The sequence below is a fragment of the Lissotriton vulgaris genome, chromosome 2_1 (genome assembly GCF_964263255.1).
Source record: "Lissotriton vulgaris chromosome 2_1, aLisVul1.2, whole genome shotgun sequence".
Classification (NCBI taxonomy): Eukaryota; Metazoa; Chordata; class Amphibia; order Caudata; family Salamandridae; genus Lissotriton; species Lissotriton vulgaris.
The window spans coordinates 1,277,458,572-1,277,478,853 of NC_141687.1; the positions used below are offsets into that span (position 1 = coordinate 1,277,458,572).

The window sequence follows — 20,282 nt, forward strand, 5'->3', positions numbered from 1 at the left end:
GGATGAGGGAGGGTGAGGGGATGTGAGGGGATGTGAGGGTGAGGGGATGTGAGGGTGAGGGGGTGTGAGGGTGAGGGGGTGTGAGGGTGAGGGGGTGTGAGGGTGAGGATGAGGGGGTTTGGATGTGTGAGGATGAGGGTGTGTGTGAGGGTGTGTGGGTGGGAGGGTGAGGGGATGTGATTGTGAGGGGATGTGATTGTGAGGGTGCAAGGGTAAGTGAGGGTGAGAGGGTGGGTGAGGGTGTGTGAGGGTGTGTGTGAGGGTGAGTGTGTGTGTGTGTGTGGGGGTGAGAGTGTGAGGGTGAGGGGGTGTGTGAGGGTGTGAAGGTGAGGGGGTGTGTGAGGGTGTGTGTGAGGGTGAGTGTGTGTGTGTGTGGGGGGGTGAGAGTGTGAGGGTGAGGGGGTGTGTGAGGGTGTGAAGGTGAGGGGGTGTGTGAGGGTGAGGGGGGTGTGGGGGTGTGAAGGTGAGGGGGTGTGTGGAGGTGTGAAGGTGAGGGAGGTGTGGGGGTGTGAAGGTGAGGGGGTGAAAGGGTGTGTGAGGGTGGAAGGGTGTGTGATTGTGAAAGGGGGTGTGAGGCTGAGGGGGTGAGGGAGGCTGAGGGGGTGAGGGTGAGAGGGTAAGTGAGGGTGAGAGGGTAAGTGAGGGTGAGCTAAGGGGCGGAAGAAACGTCTGCAGGGGAACAGACAGAAGAGAGATGCACAGAGACAAAGGGGATGAGAGGAAAGGGTGAACGAGGGAGGCAGAATCGGACGTAGCAGGCAAATGGTGGTGCGCGATGTGCACGGGGCGCAGCCTTTGAAGGGTCTGATGCGAGGCACAGACAAATGGTGGTGTGACGTGGGGGCGGGGGAGCGGCAGCCTTTGAAGTGTCTGATGCGAATAATGATAACCCCGTCCCTCCTCGCCAAAGTTCTTCAGTGCTCTGTTGACATATTTTTAAATGCTCAGTGTGGGAGTAAAGGAAATCTAGGAGCGCAAGCCGGGCAAGTGTGTGCTTGTAACTGGTGTAGTGCTTAGTGAGGTGTGTGTCAACAGCAGCACTGTGTGTGTGGGAATGCAAGCGCCTATAGGTCCTTGAGCTTGCATTGCTGTTAACGCTGCATATGGAATGGCCTCTAGGCGCTTGTATGAACAGGGTGCTGGTGAGAGGTCTCGCTCATGGTACTGTAAGCACTTGTATGATGATTGTGTGATGCTAATAAGTAATTTTTTAGCACTGCATACTGAGGGGCCTCTAGGCGCCTGCATGAACGATGCTGGTGAGAAGTAGTGATTTATTTGCAGTGCAGTCTCAATGCACCGCAGGCACTTGTATGGTAAGCGCATGATGTTGTGAAGTACCGAATGATCAGCACTGCATTTTGAAAGGCCTCTTGGCTCAGGCAAAGCGACGATGATCCTGCAGGAAAAATATGTAAAATGCCTGCCGAAAGGAAAGGAGACCAGAAGCGAGGTGGAGAGAGAGAGGGGGGGGGCTGTTGTGAACGGAAGGAACTGACAGGGAAGGTGAGGACCTGAGGCAGCAGAAAGGAAGGAGGAGAAAAGAAGATGGAAAGGAGTAAGGAACAGAGGCAGGCTAAGGGAGGGAGACAGGAGTAAAGCAGTGCTTACTTTGTAAAAAAAAAAAACAAGCGTGCGTGTTAAAGATGTAAAGTTTCAATTGGAATGCGCCGCTCTTGCCATCATCAGGCAAAGCGGCAATGATCCTGCAGGAAAATTATGTAAAATGCCTGCTGAAAGGAAATGAAATCCGAAGCGATGTGGGGGGGTGCTATGGCGAACGGAAGGAAATGACATGGGAGGCAAGGGCCTGAGACAACTGAAAAGACGGGTCCACAAAAAAGATAGCAGATTTTTGCATTAAAGACGTGCTGATAAACACACATTTTACTTTAAAAAACACAGTTACCCCACTGCACAAAGACCTGGGCAAATGATATTGGACGTATACAGTATAAGGTTTTCCACATAAAATGCAAATATTAAAACTTAAATACTAGACGACTGACCATCTTATCGTATGTACCACATGATGCCTTCATTCAACAACCGCAAGTGATGAACTACGATTGCATTTCCAATATCGGACTTAACTTGTTCACTACCATTCCTCCCTCTGCCACAACACTGTGCCAATGGTCAACATTTATCCACGATTCAGGATATGTCTGCACTAGCGTTCTAAATCTACCTCACATTTCTTGCACTATATGCACTTTGCACCAACAACAGAGACCATCTGTGGTTCACTAGCACGTGCGGTTCCTTGCACACTTGTCAGGGCCATTACAAAGCTGCATTAATCCCAAGTGCAGAAGCACATTTATTTTCTGCTAATTAGGCACATCAAGTAGATATTAGGCTACTTGATATTTTAAATATTTAAACAAAAGCCTAACTCTCTTACAAATAGTAAATCTTCCACGGACCTGTGTGCACTAGTGCCATCAGCCCGGCCGGCTCCCGTGCACGTTGTTTACGCGGGCGGCAGTCTGGGCTGCCAGTGACCTGGACTGGCCCAGCAGCCAGCCCATTTAGCATCAGCAAGAAACCCTCAGACAGGAACCTGCACTCGCCCGTACCAGCGGCTATGACTCATCGGCAGCTGAGCACTGCGAATCAGATATGAGAAAAATGTCACAGCCATGCAGCTCCCAGCAGCAGGCCCGAAAAGGGATATGTCAAGTTATCAAAGTGCAGCATCGCACCGGTGGCACGGCCTGACGGCCGTGAAAACAAGAAGAAAGGCACAAATGCGAGTCACGACCGCAGTGGGCGGGGAAGTAAAAAAAACAAGAAACAAGTCTTGAGTGCACACGTCTCTGGCCGAGTGCCGAAAAAAAGGAAGGGTGTGGGAAGAAGCCGGGGGAGGGAAGGCAGGGGAGGAGGAGGCAGAGAGCAATAAACAACGGATAACGAGCCACGGCCTGGCGGCCGTGAAAACAAGAAGAAAGGCCAAATGCGAGTCACGACCGCAGTGGGCGGGGAAGCCCAGGAGCAAATGGGTCTGATGCAATTAAGCACGCTGGGGAAGCCTGTAGGGGAAATGCGTGTGCTTGTGTGTTCACGTGATTCGCTTGAACTGTTGAAAAGCCGCTTGAGTCTTTTGAGAGCCTTTGGTGAGCCTTTGGTTTAAGTAGTGGTTTAGCTGCATTGGACTCGCATATTCATTCCTTGCGGATTGGAATAGGCGAGACCTAAAAACCCATAAGAGAAATGGATGGACTGCTAGAATATATCTCTGCTCCTGGTCATTACTTGAGGCTGCATCGAGTCCATCATATTTTTTTGTTCACAATGCCACCTGAGACCAGAACCTATCCAATGCAAATTACTCTTGGTCCCACTCCAATAGGAACAGTCTTGCCAAAATTGCCTTCCAGGCCAGGTCCCCCCCTAAACTGGAACACAAGAAACCCCAGACCAGCGTCAGCCTATTTTGGCCTCTTCTCTAGGATGCAGCTTGGTTCCAGTGGCACACTTAACATGGGACCCACTGTGGAGCTTGTTTTCATTCAGAGTGGACATAGGCCGGCAGTTTGGCCCCGACCAGTGCCATTGGAGCAGGACAAAGGCTGCTTTGCAGATGACTGGATCCTCTTTGAAATGGTGTAGTGGGCAAATAAATGATGGACTGGGAAGTGACCGAGTAAAGACTCGGGGTCGAGGTGAAATCAAGCATTAATTTCCACCCATCACCTTTTTGGTTTTCTTCAGGACGATAAAACCGAGCAGCCAAGCACCAGTTGAATTATATTGAACCTTTTCAAGAAGACATTGGCAGCCAGAAAACACTGTCGCTCAAAATGAGTAGGCTAAGGTGTATTTGAAAATGTTCACCTAACCCTGTAAGAGTAATACAACCACAAAAGTGAAAGCACTGGACGTAGATAATCCAAGCAGGCACCTAATCATTCCTGGGTTTATAGAATGTGTTGTATGACTGTACTGTTCATGGCGACTTCTCGCCAATTAGAGTTAACTTTTCAAAAATACTACATTGGTATTCTTAATGAATTCTAAAGATTTGTGATTAATTCACAGCATTAAAGGCTACTGAATCTTTTAGTAGGGTATCTTTCGGTCTTTAAGGATGTTATAACGTTTTTATTGTTATATTTTAACTAAATCCAATCTGTACATTTACGTATAAATATGTTCTGTAGATGATGAAACAGATGACCATATATATGGTTGAGACTGAACGTGCTCTTTACTGTACCATGACTATTCCTTTTTTGTATGCATGTATTGAACAAGCATTGAAAATGCAATAGGTCTCGCCTTTGATTAAGTTAGTCATTTGCTTTGCTAATGGCATTGTATAGCAAAGCAAATGGCTTTAACGTAATGAAAGGCGAGACCTTGCAGTTTAACATTCATTTATAACTACGAGGCCCTCCTACAAAGTTAGTGCCCTTCCATTTCTGGTGCTTTGCAGCAGTTTTCAGATCTTCTCAGAGTTTCTCGTAGCTCAAATGGGTGTAATTTCTGATATTTTTAGGTTTCCATCATCTTTATTGCTTGATTTTGTTTGCGAGAAAGTGTCACTCATAGTCACTGAATGTCACTCATAAGTAGACTGAAATTATGAAAATGTCACACATAAGCAATCTGAAACCTTTGCAGCTATATATGTTATGTTCAAATTCAGACTGTTAAAACCATTGTTGCCTTCGCACGGAGGGATGCCAGAAGTAAACCTACAAGTGACGTCATTAACTACACACACCTTTTGAAAAGGCCTGATATGGAAGAAACCGGTCTAGCCTTTTTGGAGGGCGGACAGCTGAGTGACCAGCAGTAGAGAAATAAACATGTTTAGGGCAGACCCCATGACCCCACAGCCATTCACGATAATCAACACGCCTGAAACACCCCCAAGGCTCCCTTCCATGCGCACCCACATACTGCCACTCCATGGTCACATGGCACCACCTGCAGACCAGGGGTTCGAGGTCAGATGGAATGTGGCTTCAGTCTCTCTGCCCCACAGTCTCTGTGTGGCCGGGATTCAGAGGCGCGGTGGTGCTCACGCACCTGGGTGTTTGCACCATGAATGACGCCGTTAAGGCCCGACGAGAATCAATAACGCCCGCCCGGTGCCGACAACTGTGACGTTTACAGACAACGTTGCAAGAAGTTTATAACTGCTACGATGTCGAATTATACGCACGTGTTTGCAATTTAAAAGACAGAAAATGGCAGTTTTGGTTAGAAAACATTTAGGGGTAAATGGACCCGAAATCTCACTGTAAAGTTTTTTCTTTTTTATATAGCTGTCAAACATTTTACTCACTTAAAACATATGCAAACATTCATAATTTTTCATCGACATCCCTTTTTGGTGGATTTGATTTAAAACACTGCGTTTGCCCCTTCGTATACATGATTTGTGGTAGCACAGTGCCAGCACTTTGCATTGTGTTGGTACTAACCTATTATGGCCGCCCCCTTTACCCCCACCATGATTTAAATCGCCTGTAAACACGAGCCGCCGCTGTGCACCTGGCCGCAGAACTGATATTTTTAAAGATCCCATAAATCCTGCAGTCCCATTAGCCCTGACGGCTGCGTTTGCGGTGCCGTGTAATGTTAGCTACGTCTTACCCTGAACAGGGCCCGGGCACTCAAGCCAAGATCTTAAGGATAACGGCCACAAATACATGACAAGGCCCTCCCTTCAAGCCTCGCTGGTGCTGACTTCAAGCAAGCAACAGTGTGATCTTAGGCAGATATCGGCCTGCTCTCCCTGCGACTCAACATCCTCTATCTTTCAAGAAGCCTTCGGACACGACATAAAACTAAAGGGTAAATCCATAAATAACAAGCGCTCGCCATTGCCTTGTCCTCCCAGTGCGCCTCTGAGCTCCGTGCTTGCTTCACAGCTGTAGTGAATACTTTTCTTATCTGCTTGTTAAATAAACAAGCAGATAAGAAAAGTCCTCATGACAGCTGTGAAGCAGGTGAGGCAGTCCACCAAAAAGTCAAAGGGAGGCAACTAAAAACCCTCCTTTTCAATGGGAAGCCAGCATTTACCATAAACGCTGACGCTACCCAATGGATATGAGGGGCGGGGCTCGAGTCCCCTTCTCCAGACTAACTTGTTTACTATAGCTCTCGCAGGCGAGGAGGGCATGCGTGCTCTAATGCCAGGCGAGACCTAAAAATGAAAAATAGATATCCGCTTTTGAGACCTCTTTCTTTCTAAAGAACCAGATTCTGTTTTAGTAATTTGCTCTCGAGTGATATATTCGTTGTTTTTCATCTCATGAAATTATTTAGGAGAACTCGAGTCCTTATGTGAAATGGTATTTCAATCCTGTTAGCCTAAATGCACAATTCATTTGGCTGTTGGTTATATTTTAAGATGTTTTGACCTATATACAGTGCTTACAAATATGCAGTTTGTCACTTCATTTGAACTAACTCCTGATTATGTCCACCAGGCACCTGGACCACTCAGATACCCAAAAGCACCATGATATGTTTTATATTTGCCTCCCCCTCTCCCTCTCCTGGTAATGCCGGCTACTCCCCTACCAACAGGATTTCACTGTAAAAATGTGTTCAGGGAAAACTATTAGGAGTGTTATTTCGCTTTACTTGGAATCCTTCTTCGACCAGTGATCCCTTTTACTGGTAGAGTCGGGGTTGCCTCCCGACTAGTACTGGGGCCCTGAGTAGCCAACCCGTTCTTACCTCCAAGCGCTCAATTGGGAAAACTCCTTAGACCCTTGAGTTTGATGTGCTCCTAGAGCAAGAGTGGAATTTTTGAAGCTGTATAGTAAGAGATGGAGAACTTGAGAAAGTGCTCAAGATGATGATTCAAAGAGAGGCCATCTGACCTTTATAACGACCCCTACGTTTTATGTGACATTTACTTCACTATCATTACTTCAGCAGGACGTTTACTTTTTCTGTCTTAAGTGAGCTACGGTCACTTTTCCCAAAGCACATAGAAAGTGAGCATAACCTAGCATTAACACAAAACCAACACCTAAATAATTAGCAAACAATTTTATTATCCTACTCCTTTAGTTTAGGTTAATTAAAAAATAATGTAATTAAAATTAAGGTTTAGTGGTAGTGTTAGAGTAAGATAACGTATTACTGTAATTGTTTAATTTCATATATCTCAACAGTGGTGCAGCAAGGGGCCTTGGATCCTAATGCATATAATAGAAACGGATGCCCTAGTTACAGTGTGGTAGTGAAAGAGACTTTATTGCAATCTTTAATCTAGAGTTTGGTAAGATTAATTTTATACAGTATAAATTCATTTGATTTATGTTAAAATGTGATGGTAAGCATTACCATCAAATATAGTTTTTACATATTTTTGCTTAAATAAATTTGAAAAATACGACTGGACTTAGTATTTGTTATACTGAAAACGATTTAAAATTATAGTTAGGATTAGTTAGACTAAGGTAACTTATTTTAATGAATTCAAGTAATGTAATTGTATTTTTAGCCAGCATGATGGTTAGAAGATTAAGATTAGGGAAAGTTAGGAATATGGGAAGTAGTGAAGGTCATTTCAGTGCTCTGGATTGGTGGATGAAGTATGGGTAAGTAAAGGTGGCCAAAAGTAACGGAAGCACTCAAGTCATTTGTGGGTAATAATGTAATATTATCGACTGGGGCCATAGCCAGTAACAGTGAATTCATGGCAGATATGTGCCATTCTCTCGCAAATATATTTAGGGAAATATTTCAATGTTGGATTTTTTCGAAGATTAAAAACATCCTCAAAAGGACTGAAGCGGGGCCCAGTTATCGCCACAAGAACTCGTGCAACCACTGCTTGTCTCTTCCTCTTCCTACAGTTCTGGCGTGCGATGTGTATGTGCAGTGAGCATAGAGACGATCTAAAATATTGTGTTTTCTTGACCATCTAGGTGTTCCACTACCAGGAGCAGCCATTCCCCCCTGAGAGTGGCACCTTCCGGGGTCGGGCCGTTTGGGATGGGAACGTTAACAGAAACGATGTGTCCATCATGATCAGAGACCTCCAGCACTCCGACAGCGGCACCTTCATGTGCCAGGTACGGAACGCTCCAGATGTGTCCGGGCTGGCCGGGGAGATCCATCTGCGAGTGGTGAATAAAGGTGAGTGAGGAATTGGAGATCTAGGTAGTAGGTGGGTGGGGGGGGGGTGTCAAGGTGTGAGTAGAGAACAGGGGGCTATGTGTTTATTCAGTGGCATAGGGAACCCCCCTCACTAAAACATTTATGCAGACAAAATAATTGTAACACTATTGGGAATTCCAGGTCGGACTGGTGTAGGAAGGGGATTGATCTGCACAACAGGGAAAGGTTAAATTTTGAAAATAGAGAAGTGCAGAGAGTGTGACAAATAGAACAATCATTGGCATAGCCAATATGTCTCGCCTTATGGACCTTATAAGTGTTCAGACATGCAGCGCCCTACAACACGTAAATACCAATTATTGGCAAATGTGTTTATAGACCTGCTTTAAGTAATTAAAAAAGCGCTACGAGTGAGTGCACGCGGCAAAGAACAGTCACGAGAAGAAATCGCATGAAAACTTTCACCTGGCTAGCATGCATAAATGATGTAAACAAACAGCAATGCAAGGATAGGTGGGCCAGGAATGCTGTTGCAAACTTAAAAAAATATATATAAATCCATTTATTCAGTTTGAAAAAGTTAAACTGGTTAAACACGTAAGTACTCCCATTAATTCTATTTCCATTTATGACTCTTAAGAATGAAACTCGTATGCAAAATTAGTTGGGATCCCACCCCACTGAGCAATAATTAGAATGTGTTATTTGCATGATCATATTTTTCAGGGCTGGCAAACACCGTTCCCCCAACAAGGAATGGGGCCATATCAACAAAACGCTTTTCAAGCACCATTTCCCCCAATGATGGGTTGGAACCCACATTTTGTTCCACACCCACAGTTCAACCAACAAGCATACCCGCATCCTTTTTTAGACAGAGGCAGGCGGGGCAGGGGGAGACAGAAGGGCAATACCCAAGTTCATTGGGAGCAACAGGAGGCAGTCGGGGATTTCACCAGAAGCAAGGCAGGGGACCAGAGGGCAGGCCCCAGCAGTGCGAAACCCTAGTTACTAACCTGTCCTCCCACAACTTAACTGCTGCAGAAACTGGGGTACTTGAGAAAGGGCTGGGTTTTATACCCACCCCTCGCTTGGACCGTTTTAAACTGCATTGTGAGTTGAGCCAATTCTTCAGAAAACTACGACTGAAGAACTTTTTCGAGAATAGAGAGAATGACCCTATTGAAATGACCAAGAGTGATACTGAATTTAAATTAAAATCATCCTTTACTCCTCCTCCACACACACCCACCTGAAATCCTTGCCTTTGAGCAGGCCGTATTCCAGGAAGTAGAACAACTACAAGAACCAACACTATTTAAGAACTTAACCGCTGATGAATTCCAGGCCATTCAATCTTTGAAACAAAACAAAGACGTAATCATAAAAAGTGCGGATAAAGGTGGTTTTGTAGTGATTCAGAATAAGACCGATTACAACACCGAATGCCAGCGCCTACTGAATAATACCACCAATTATGTCCCCCTGGGGGTGGATCCAACCAATGACCTGAAAGATGAAATCTGCGAACTTTTATCTACTGTAGAGAGAGATGGGCTTATTTAAAAAAAAAAAAGCAGATTTCCTGACATCATCTGAGGGAAGGGTACCATATTTTTATATATTACCCAAAATGCACAAGAATGTGTTACCACCTCCCGGGAGACCTATCGTTTCGGGATAGGTTCACTTTTGGAGCCGCTCTCTAAGTACTGCGACTATTTTTTTAGACCTATCATTCAGTCAACGAGTACTTATTTAAAAGACAGAGTCTGCTCTCACTACTTAGGACGATCACTTTGCCTGAAGACCCTTGCTTTCTTGTCACGATGGACATTGAGAGCTTATACACCTGCATCCCACAGGATGAGACCATCAAGGTGCTAAAGGAGGCTCTGGACAGAGCCCCTTGGGATTTTGTGACAACTCGGGCCTTTGTGGTGGACTGTGCAACTCTGGCTTTGAAGAGAAATTATTTTGAACATGAGGGTAAGATATACCTCCAAGCAACAGGTACTTCAATGGGCAGCACTTTTGCCCCTTCTGAGGCGGGTCTGTATGTGTACAATTTTGAGTGCAACTTCATACTAAATCCAACAAACACATATGCAGCAAATATCATCTTATGGCAACGCTATATAGATGACGTGCTCATGATCTGGAAAGGTGACGAGAATCGAATATTTCATTTTTTCACCTGGGTCAACACTTGTGACAACCATCTTAAATTTACACATGAGCATGCGGCGGATAACATCACTTTTTTGGATGTTAGTATCAGTAGGAAGGGTGACCAACTTGAGACCAAAACCTTTTACAAACCAACTGCTAAAAACAACTTACTGCACTTTACCAGTTACCACCCTCGGGCCCTGCGGGAGAATCTCCCGTATGGGCAGTATCTCCGGATACGCCGGAATTGCAGTAATCTGACTATAAACAACAGGCGAGTGACTTGACAACAAAGTTGGAGAACAGAGGGTATCCCAAAGGCATAATTGACAAAAGCCAAAAAAGAGCTAGAAATCAACAAAGAGACGGACTCCTAGAAGACCATCCCGAAACTGGAAACGAAGGGATCTCTTTGACTTGTGTCACGACTTTTAACCCCTTGTCAAATGCTGTAAGCAAATGCATATCAAAGAATTGGGAAATACTAATTAGCAACAAAAATAAATGGGAGAAGTCCCTCTTCTCGTACAAAAGAGCCACCAGTTTAAATGATTCTCTAGTACACACACGACCTAGGTTAAACCCAGGTAAAAGGGAAGCCAATGTACTAAATGCATGGGGTTTACCCCCAGTCACAGGGCATTTCCCGTGTGGAAATTGCAATATTTGCCATCTCACAACCCACACCAAATTCTTGGACCTGGCTGATGGGAAACGTTGGGAGCAGCGCAGTCATACAAACTGCAACACCACCAACGTTGTGTATCTAATAACTTGCCGTTGTAGCCTACAGTACATAGGCATGACAACAAGACGCATCAATTCAAGGATATGCGAACATCGCAGCAATATCCGTTGTCACAGAGGAAGAACCAATTGACTGCACACTTCTTAGAAAAGAACCACACTCCTAATGACTTAAATTGGACAGTTCTGGAGCACCTGGAAATAGGCTCAGAAGCCGCGTTGTTTCAGAAAGAACAACGTTGGATCTATCGCTTGGGCACCAACAAAACCGGGCTGAACAATGATATTCCTTGGGGCAGTGTTTTAAGATAAAGACTAAGGCCCCGTCATTGTTCTGAATTTCTCTGTCATGTTATTTTGGGTTGACATAATCTGAACTGGTGTATAACATCTCATGATAGGCCCCCACTGTTGTGTACAACCCCCTGGGTACTCTATTTGCCAATCAGCAATTTTATTTGACTGACCAGAGCTGAGTTCATATGTAATTAATGACTCTAGTCTAACATCAAGGCCCCGTTGGACAAATGCTGTTGCCAACTATAATGTGAGGCAAGGAGCATAGAGCCCGGCGGATTGGACAGCAACAAATGGATTCTAACCATTGGGCGTGACTGTCACTACTAACAAGGGGCTTTGATTAATTTATTTATTTATTTAATGCCATTTATAGAGCGCGTACAATTACCCTTAGGCGTCTCGTTTAGGGACCCCTAGATTGTATCTCGCCTCACCAAACATTACCATTACTAGTCTTGAATGGAATTTCGGCCTATTGCCATAGGAGGGGCGGAGTCACGCGCTTTTTCTGTCCAGGTCCCACTGATGTGGAACAAACTACCGGAGTCTCTCCGCAAATAAGTAAATCTCCTGCATTTTAGGAAGTCATTGAAAACACTCTTGTTTAGGGAAGCTTTCTTCTCTATTTGAGTAATGTTGTTATATGTGTACCTTCTGTTTATTCACTCAGTGTTGTTACTGCTTCTGTCATGAGTGCCTAGAGACCTGACGGTGATTTGGCGCTATATAAACCTCAGATAACAATAACAACAATAACTATGCGTGAGAGATGGAAGAGCCTACTGCCGGCTTTTAGCCTTGAACTAAAAAATCCATATGTCGGACCCTTTTATAATCATTACACTAACTAACATCGTGCACTATGAATTTTGGCATGGTTTAGGGAGTAATGTCTGAATTATAATATTCGCACCATCTAGCTCATTGGGGATTCGAACCCCGAACACAAGCATGATATCAGATACCGGCTTTCAGCCTTGAACTGAAAAATCCACATGTCGGGCACTTTCATTACCATCACATTAACTAACATCGTGCACTATGAATTTTGGCATGGTTTAGGGAGTAATATCTGAATTGTAATATTCACATCATCTAGCCCAGGGTTCTCCAAACCGGTCCTGGAGGGCCGAATCCATGCCAGATTTTTAAAATAACTACATGTATCTCAATGGGGATATCCAAAAAATCTGGCATGGATCCGGCCCTCCAGGACCGGTTTGGAGACCCCTGAGCCCATTGGGGATTTGAACCCCGAATACAAGCATGATATCAGACACTACCTCTTTAAGAGCTGGAGCCTAGCGTAAACAACGTGACGTTAAGCTACCCACGTGATCGGAATTTCTTCGTACTGCAAGATAAATGTGATCCCAGGAAAGCATACCTTACTTCTGGGGAGACAGCAGCCCAGAGTGAAGGTAGAATGCGGGGAGACGCGAGTGCTCAAGTAAGTCACAAGCTCTAATCCGATTTAGCGGCAACAAGGAAAATCACTTTCTGTTCGAGGGTTAACATTTTCTCTCCTCTTTTTAAAGATAGACACCGCGTGAAGGCGTCCCGCGCTGTCTCGACCCACGGGGAGAGTCTTTTGCTCTCGTAACGTGAGTGTTTGTGTTTGTATGTCGCTACTGAAAAAAGCACCACTGACCTCCTACAAGGGGGGTTTTTCGCTGGTTCTCCTGGTACTATTAAAAGAGGCACTATACCATTTAGGACGAAGTACTATAGCTACATTTCTTTTAATTATCACTTTTGGCAGTGACAGGCTGAGTAAAGTATACTCCCTTGACATTCTGCCTACATTAAATAAAAGCAGCGGTAATACAGCGTTTGAAGTCACTTCTGGGTGGAGAAGTTTTTCACCCTACCTATGGGGGACACCATAAAAACCTTGAAGGCTCTCTGTGAATTCTGGAGTGCCTGTGAATGGTCACCTTAATAAAACAATGGCTTTGACACCATTCTGACATTGTGCATGTAACATTGCTATGCACTAATTTTTGCTATTACAATGAACTTATTCTATGTCAGTGTGTGTCTTTATATGTTATTGTGTATTGTCTTTTTCTTCCCCTCTCCACAGGTTTTTTGTGCTCCTGCAAAATCGCAGTGAGCTACCACGGCTACTAACCGTGAATAACACTATTTGGTCTAAACTTCAAAAGATTTTTTCACATTTAGAGCCTCACGGGAGGGTGCGCCTTAGCGCGCGTACACCACCGGAGGACTTAATTTAGGTCCTGACGAATGTTGAGCGAATTTGCAGTTGTAGCAGCAGAAACATGTTGACCAGTTGTTTGTTTTAAAGGACACAGGTTTCCTAAGATAGAACCTAGCTGTCCGCTCACTTTGTTTTTAACCTAATACAGGTTGGCCGGTATTAAAGATTTTTGTATAGGCTACAACCTTGTATTTTTTAATTTTGCACCCACAGTTACACTCACACCTTAATTTGGGCACTGTTGCACTCACCACATCCCGCTCCGCTGTAAATCAGGCGTTGTAGCACGCTGGGAGGGCATTCGGCCACCCCAGCGGGGACCCAATGATGAAGCATGTCACCAACTAGTGGTGAGTGAGGGTCCTTTTACAAAAAAGATAAGATTTTTCTTTCCTTCTGGAAATCACACAGGGACATTGGTTCCCCTTAGGAATATTTTTCTTTAAGGGGTTTCTTTGTTCTTGAGGTGGGTAGTAAGAGAGATATATATAAAGAAAAAGACACTAATAAGATTTTTTGTTTAAATATTCTTTATTCGTTTGCACTTAGTCACTCCTTAGTTGTTGTTAATAAATTATTTGCATGACCACCAGGACCATCGCGCTCAACATGTGCCTATTACAAACATAGACCAGTATTTGGATTACACTTTCACTAACGCCACAAAAAACACATATTCTTACCTCATAAGAAACCTAGATAGCACACACTTCAGTGTTGGTTAGCGTAAACAAATCTTCACAGTGACTTTTTTGTGATAAGGAGACATCAACAATTTTAAATGATGTTAACTTTACGGTTATTAATTAATGTTTAGCTGTTACGTGAGAAATGACAACGTTGACTTAATTAACACCTGGAACATAATCAATGACACCTTTTAAAAACAACTTCATAACTGGTTATATTTACACCCAGGTCAAGATAATTTAATAACCCAACGATGGAGACAGAACCGGACTGAGTTGATGCTAAAATTAATGTGAAAAAATGCTTAGTTATGGCTACTAAAAATACATAAATGTTTCGAGCTCAAACAGATCAACTTACTAAAAAACATCAAAATGTGGATCTGTCCCTTTGCAGACCCTTTGAGAAGGTTAACTGAAGATCTTTCAGCTGCTGACTGCTATAGGTAGGGGGCTAAACGTGTACTTAAGTGCAACTTTGCCCAAACAGTATTAATGGGCGTAGAAATGACGAAATATTACTGTCACACATGGCACAGCATTATGCTGCCTAATTTGCCCTTTTTTGGGTATTATTTTGTAAATCCTGCCACATAATTTGGCCCTGCTGTACTACATGTTATGCGAATTTGTATAGCACCCGATCACTGGTGGTGAGCACCTGTGAGTAAAGGCACACTTGCGGCCTAGTGGGACTACTCAAAAAGCCAGGCCTTCAACTTCATGCAGAATTAAAGAAGTGTAGAGCCAGGTTATCCCACACTTAAGGAATGTTGGAGGAGAAGGCTCAACCGCCAGATCTGGTTTTCCATATGCGTGGGATTGGTGCAAGTAGGAGTCCAGGCAAGTGGACGTGCGTGGAATGTTTGAAAGCAGATGCGATTGTTAAGGTATGCTTGGCCTGGGTTATGTACAGCCTTCAAAGTGTGGGTGAGAAGAGTGAATTGTGCTCATTTGAGAATGGGAAGCCAGTGGAGCTCATTCAGGTGTGGTGTGAGGTGAGTGCAGGATGGGAGGTTGATAGTGATTCTAGCCGCCGAGTTCTGAATGGTCTGCAGCTGTTGTTCCATCAATCCTGGATATTGTTATAAGAATGTGATGTCTTTAATGAGAAAGCTTTACAATAGGGTGAGAACATTCATACAGCATATGTATGGGGGAGATTGCATCCTTTGGACACTGGAGTTAGAGATGATGCCAACCCTGAGAAAATAGATTTGGACAAAGATGGCACCCAAGACACTTTGGTAAGTAATAAAGATTAGGTTCATGGAACACAGGTACGATGAAGACGACACCCATGGACATTAATATTGGAGAAAAAAGGCCATCCATGGGTCACTGATATAGAGCACGGTGACGCCCATAGAACATTGGATTAGGAGGTAAATGAGATTGCATGCATAAATCATTGGTGAGAGAAATACAACGCCCTTGGAGCAAAGGATTAAGAGGACACCCAATGGTCTTTGATGTGGCGAGAAACCGCATCCATGGGATAATAAAACAGGGAATATGACATTCAGGGGAGATTGATATGCGAGGAAAATAGCATCCATGGAATTTTGGAATAACGATGTATTACAGCAGAAAGTGGCTGCTGAGTGCTGTCACTGGCTTTTCTGTATTTTATGGGATTAACAGCACCTTGTAAAGTGCAATATCTCCATTTAGAGTGGATCGCCAGTAGGACTTTATTAACCACTCTAGTTTTCAGACCACAGGAAGAGACCAGGTTTGACCGTGTTCCAAAAGGAGCTTTCGGAACCCAGGAAACTTGATACATGTTCGAAACTGATGCTAAAAATGGAAATTCTAGGAAACTGTAATCAGAGCTTGTGAAACAATTAAAGACAATGGTTTGCAAATGGACTCTGGTATATAGAGGAACATGGCATCCATACAACGTCGGTATAGGAGGAAGACAACAGTAAATGTGTAGCAGTTGGTGGTGATATAGGGGTTGTGGGGCTGCAGTGAGTCATTCTGTGGATACTGTAGTGAATGCTGCTGTACCTGTTCTACAATGTGGCTGCTGTGATTGCAATGGGTAGTGTGATCAGTATTCTAATGGGCTCCGATAGTGGAGGTACAGTAAACTTTTCAGGGTATACAATCGAGAGCGCTGCAGTTCAAGTGTACTGCATTTTGCAACAAATGGTACATCTAGTTTTGCTGTAATGTTGATAGAGGGAATGATGTGGAGCAATACTGTCCAGGCTGGATCAGCAATGCATGCTTAAGTAGAGGTGCTGGCGTGAATTGTAGTATTTGGGCAATAAACTCTTCAGGCGCAGCAGTTGAGGTGTGATGCAGTATTTGTAGTAGAGGTGCAGTACTTCAGCAGGTGTTGCAATGTAGTAGCTGTGGATAGCTGAACAATGTGGTAGCTGGGGATAGCCAAAGCACTTATTCAGTGAGAACTTCTGTTTTTGGGGTGCAGTAGGCGTTGCTGCAGTGAGTGCTGCATTGACTAGTGCAATGGATGTGAAGTGAGTGCTGCAACGAGGGGTACAATATTGGAACAGTCGGGGTGCATTAGATGGTGTGTGGAAGTGGCGTTGATGGGGAGTGGCTCCCTGAGATTTTTGCAGAGTAGTGTGGTGAGTGAGGCGGAAGCGATCCACTGCGAGCTCTTGTAGCTGTGCGTTGTGTAAATACAAAGGGTGGTACATAGAGTGCTGCAATGTTGGCGCTGTAGCGGTAGTGCAGTTGATAATGCAGTTAATATGGCTCCTGTAATGTCTACTGTAGTGATTATATTGCGAATGTTGTAGAGCTGTGGTTATGGAGAGGTTCGTGAGTGCAAGTTCAGGGGTTGCCTCAGGTGGGGGGCGAGGGAGCGGTAGTAGTGCAGAATGATGCCAAGGATGCTGGTGAACTGTTGCATTTGGTGTTAAGGCTAATCTGTAGTACTGTGTGCTGCAGTGTCTGCTTCATGGGGTACCTCTGTTGCAACAGTCCTAATGGGGCAAGGGATGATGGCGTCTTTATTTTAGTGGACCCTGCATTAGGGTAAATCCAGTGAAATAGCAGTGCAACGTGTGCTGCTGTAGATGGTGTGATAGGGTATGATTCAAAAGACAGTGCTAAGGGGTGTGCTACAATAATGGCAGTGTATGGGTTCTGCTGCACTTCACCTATTAGCCACTCTCATATACCAACCCCTTAAGGGCCCCCACCTTGCGCTGCCCCCGCTTCAGTATTCCAGCCGCTGCTTGGTTCAGAGCCTTGGCTGCTCCAGTACCCCCAAGCTATCAACAATGGGACTGGAGTAGCATGAGGGTTATAGACAAGAGACCATGGTACAAGAAAGAAATGAGGGACAGCGGGATCATGGGCAGAGATAACTGACTACAGGGCTGTCAATGCCCCCGCCACAACCCATGGATGAGAACTAGCAAACTGGTTTTGATTTTTGTGTAATGACCCCCCATTAATATGGTGTGTGTCCGAATGCAATATGGCGAACCATTCACCTCAAGCTGAAAGCACATCACTTCCTTGACTGATGTAGCACTGGTTAGAGCGGTGCTTGATGACCCTCTACAATCCCACATGGCAATGAAGGGTCTGGTCAAGCATCCACTTTGTCACGTGGGACTGCAATGTTCTCAAATGCGATGCCAGTGATCCTCATTTGAGTGATGTCCTAACCCCGCCTCCGAGGGGCAGAGAATTGCCGTAAACTAGCACAGTTGTAGCTGTCTGAGCAGTCAATTTTGTTGCTGCGGATTAAATCCATGCAAGTCAGAGCCAAACTAAAACAAGTCACTTAATACAACCTATGCCGAAAAGTCAAAGGAGAGCAGAGGCAGAGCTTATACGGATTTGTTTTGGTGCTTCAACCGGAGCTCAGGCTTAAGCCTGCCAATGATGTGCATCAGCCGCTTTTGTCTGGTTGTTGCCATATGCCACCAGATGCTGTGATGTTTACAGCTGTAAGCACAAGTTAAACACAGCTGTTACTATTACAATGTCATCCCTTTTAACTAATACCTCAACTACCGATGAATTTTAGCTGTCCGCTACAGAGCGGGAGGTGCGAAAAGCGTGGCAGCAGCAACAGGAGAAGGAGGAGGTGGAATGGAGGGAAGATGCAATAAATATTGGCGCAGAAGCTGGATACACACCCACAGTGTAATATAAGCAGGAAACAAATACATAAAAAAATAGTCCCCCAAACAACAGAAAAACAACCAAAGCGTAAAGATGCAGTACTTGGCCCCTGCTCTGTGAGATAAACGGAAGACCAAAAGGAGGGGCAAAGAGGAAGAATTGACCACTAGCAAGCAAGTATTTTGAAAGAACACAAACAAACAAATGAGAAGGACTGGGGAATGGCTTTAAGCCTACAAAAGAAGTATATACCATTATATACAAGAGTTCTCTAATGCTCGACCTAACAAGTGAGTACGAGAAAGATAAAGAAAAAGGAAGAATGCACGACTAAAGATGTGCAGATAGAAAGAGAAAAAGAAATAACATGAGAAAAAAGTAAGGAAACTAAAAAGTAAATATGAAAAAAAAGTGTAAGGCAGAGAGAAAAGATGGACGTATTCATAGATGTATTGATGGACATACTAGTGAAAGGATGGAAAAGGACCGCTCAATGGATGAAAATATGGAATGGTGAAAGGATGGATGGAAAGATGAAAGGGTGAAGGGAACTCTTCTAAAAAGTGTTCGGTTTGTTTCCTTCATAACCTCACTATGATTAGAGGTATGTATGGTTCAAGTAGGAGTATTGTATTTAATAATGTATATTTTCTGACTATTACCATGTGTTGATTGAGTAGGCATGCACACAATGTTCCTTTAAACTTGTAATTTGTGCAATTTTGATTAATGCAAATTATGGGAAATGTGACCAGCCTCTAATGTGATTCATCTTTTTAGATGCAGAAGACTAGTTTGTGCAGAAAATGTCTCCCATTTTAGTTAAAATGTGTCAAGAGGTTTTCTCCATGAACCATTTGTCTTGTCTATTGAATGTGAGAAATGCCCTTGTGTTTAGTAGTCACTAAAGATACCCCAAAGTACATTGCATATAATTTGCGCTTAATTTCATATAATTTTCATGTCATTTTCCATAAATTGGGGGGAACATTGCCCTGTTGCACATCTTTAAATTAGCACTCACTAGAAGATGGTAGAGGCTGGCAGGATACACTTAAGGTGGCCAGTCCATCATCCTGTCCAAAAGGCTGGCCGCTTGAAATACTTTTATTAAATATTTTGTTTTTGCAATTTTATATAGCACAGACATGGCCCAAAGGCATAAGAGAACTTTACAACATTAGCATGCTATAAGGGTACAACAAATTACAGTTACAATAATTACGTTCAGACCTATTGTATCAGTAGCTGCGACCAGGACAAAAGCGGCCATTGTACAGGGATATACACGGTTCAAGCATTGGTTAAGATGGTGGGGATACACAATGAAGGTAATGAGTCTCCTGAGTAGAGTACTTGGATATGGTTGAGGGTGATTAACCCAGATGCCTGGAAAATAGGTGGAACTTGAGGTCCTTTTTGAAGGTGACTATGCAGGAGCTTGGACGAAGGGAGGGAGATGAGGAGTTCCAGAGTTTTGTGTCACTGATAGAGAATGACTGGCTCTTGTACCGTTCTCGACTGAAGGTGGGGAGCTTCAGGAGCATGGATTGGGCATTTATGGAACCCTATTTGCTCCAGAGATTTTCAGTTTATCACTTAGATAGGAGGATGGAGAGGAGTGCAGCGCTCTGTGGGTAACTTAGGCTGTTTTGAATTGGACCCGAGCTTCCATGGGAAGCCATTGGGGGTTAGCAGGGTAAATGGTAAATGCTAGTAAATGATATTGACGTTATCACTGAGAGTCACCAGTGCCCTTTCCTCTTTCTCCCCAGTCACCTGGTCAGAAATGTACATCTTGGGCTTGGCAGTAGGCGGGGCTTGTGTCGTTATCATTATACTGGTGCTGGTGGTGGTGCTGATAAGATACCGGATGAAGAGTAGAAAAAGGAGCACCGAGATATCCATGACCGAGAAGTAAGTACAGCGCGCCT

At 44.2% G+C, this 20,282-nt stretch overlaps 1 protein-coding gene across 1 annotated transcript in view; it reads left to right on the top strand.

Moving 5' to 3' along the window:
• The window catches only part of MPZL2 (myelin protein zero like 2), a 139,835-nt gene that overhangs the window by 56,739 nt on the left and 62,814 nt on the right, over positions 1–20,282 (top strand). The window contains exons 3-4 of the mRNA XM_086957005.1: positions 7,905–8,115; positions 20,124–20,265. Coding sequence (XP_086813131.1) covers positions 7,905–8,115; positions 20,124–20,265 — 353 coding nt within the window. The remainder of the gene's footprint in view (positions 1–7,904; positions 8,116–20,123; positions 20,266–20,282) is intronic.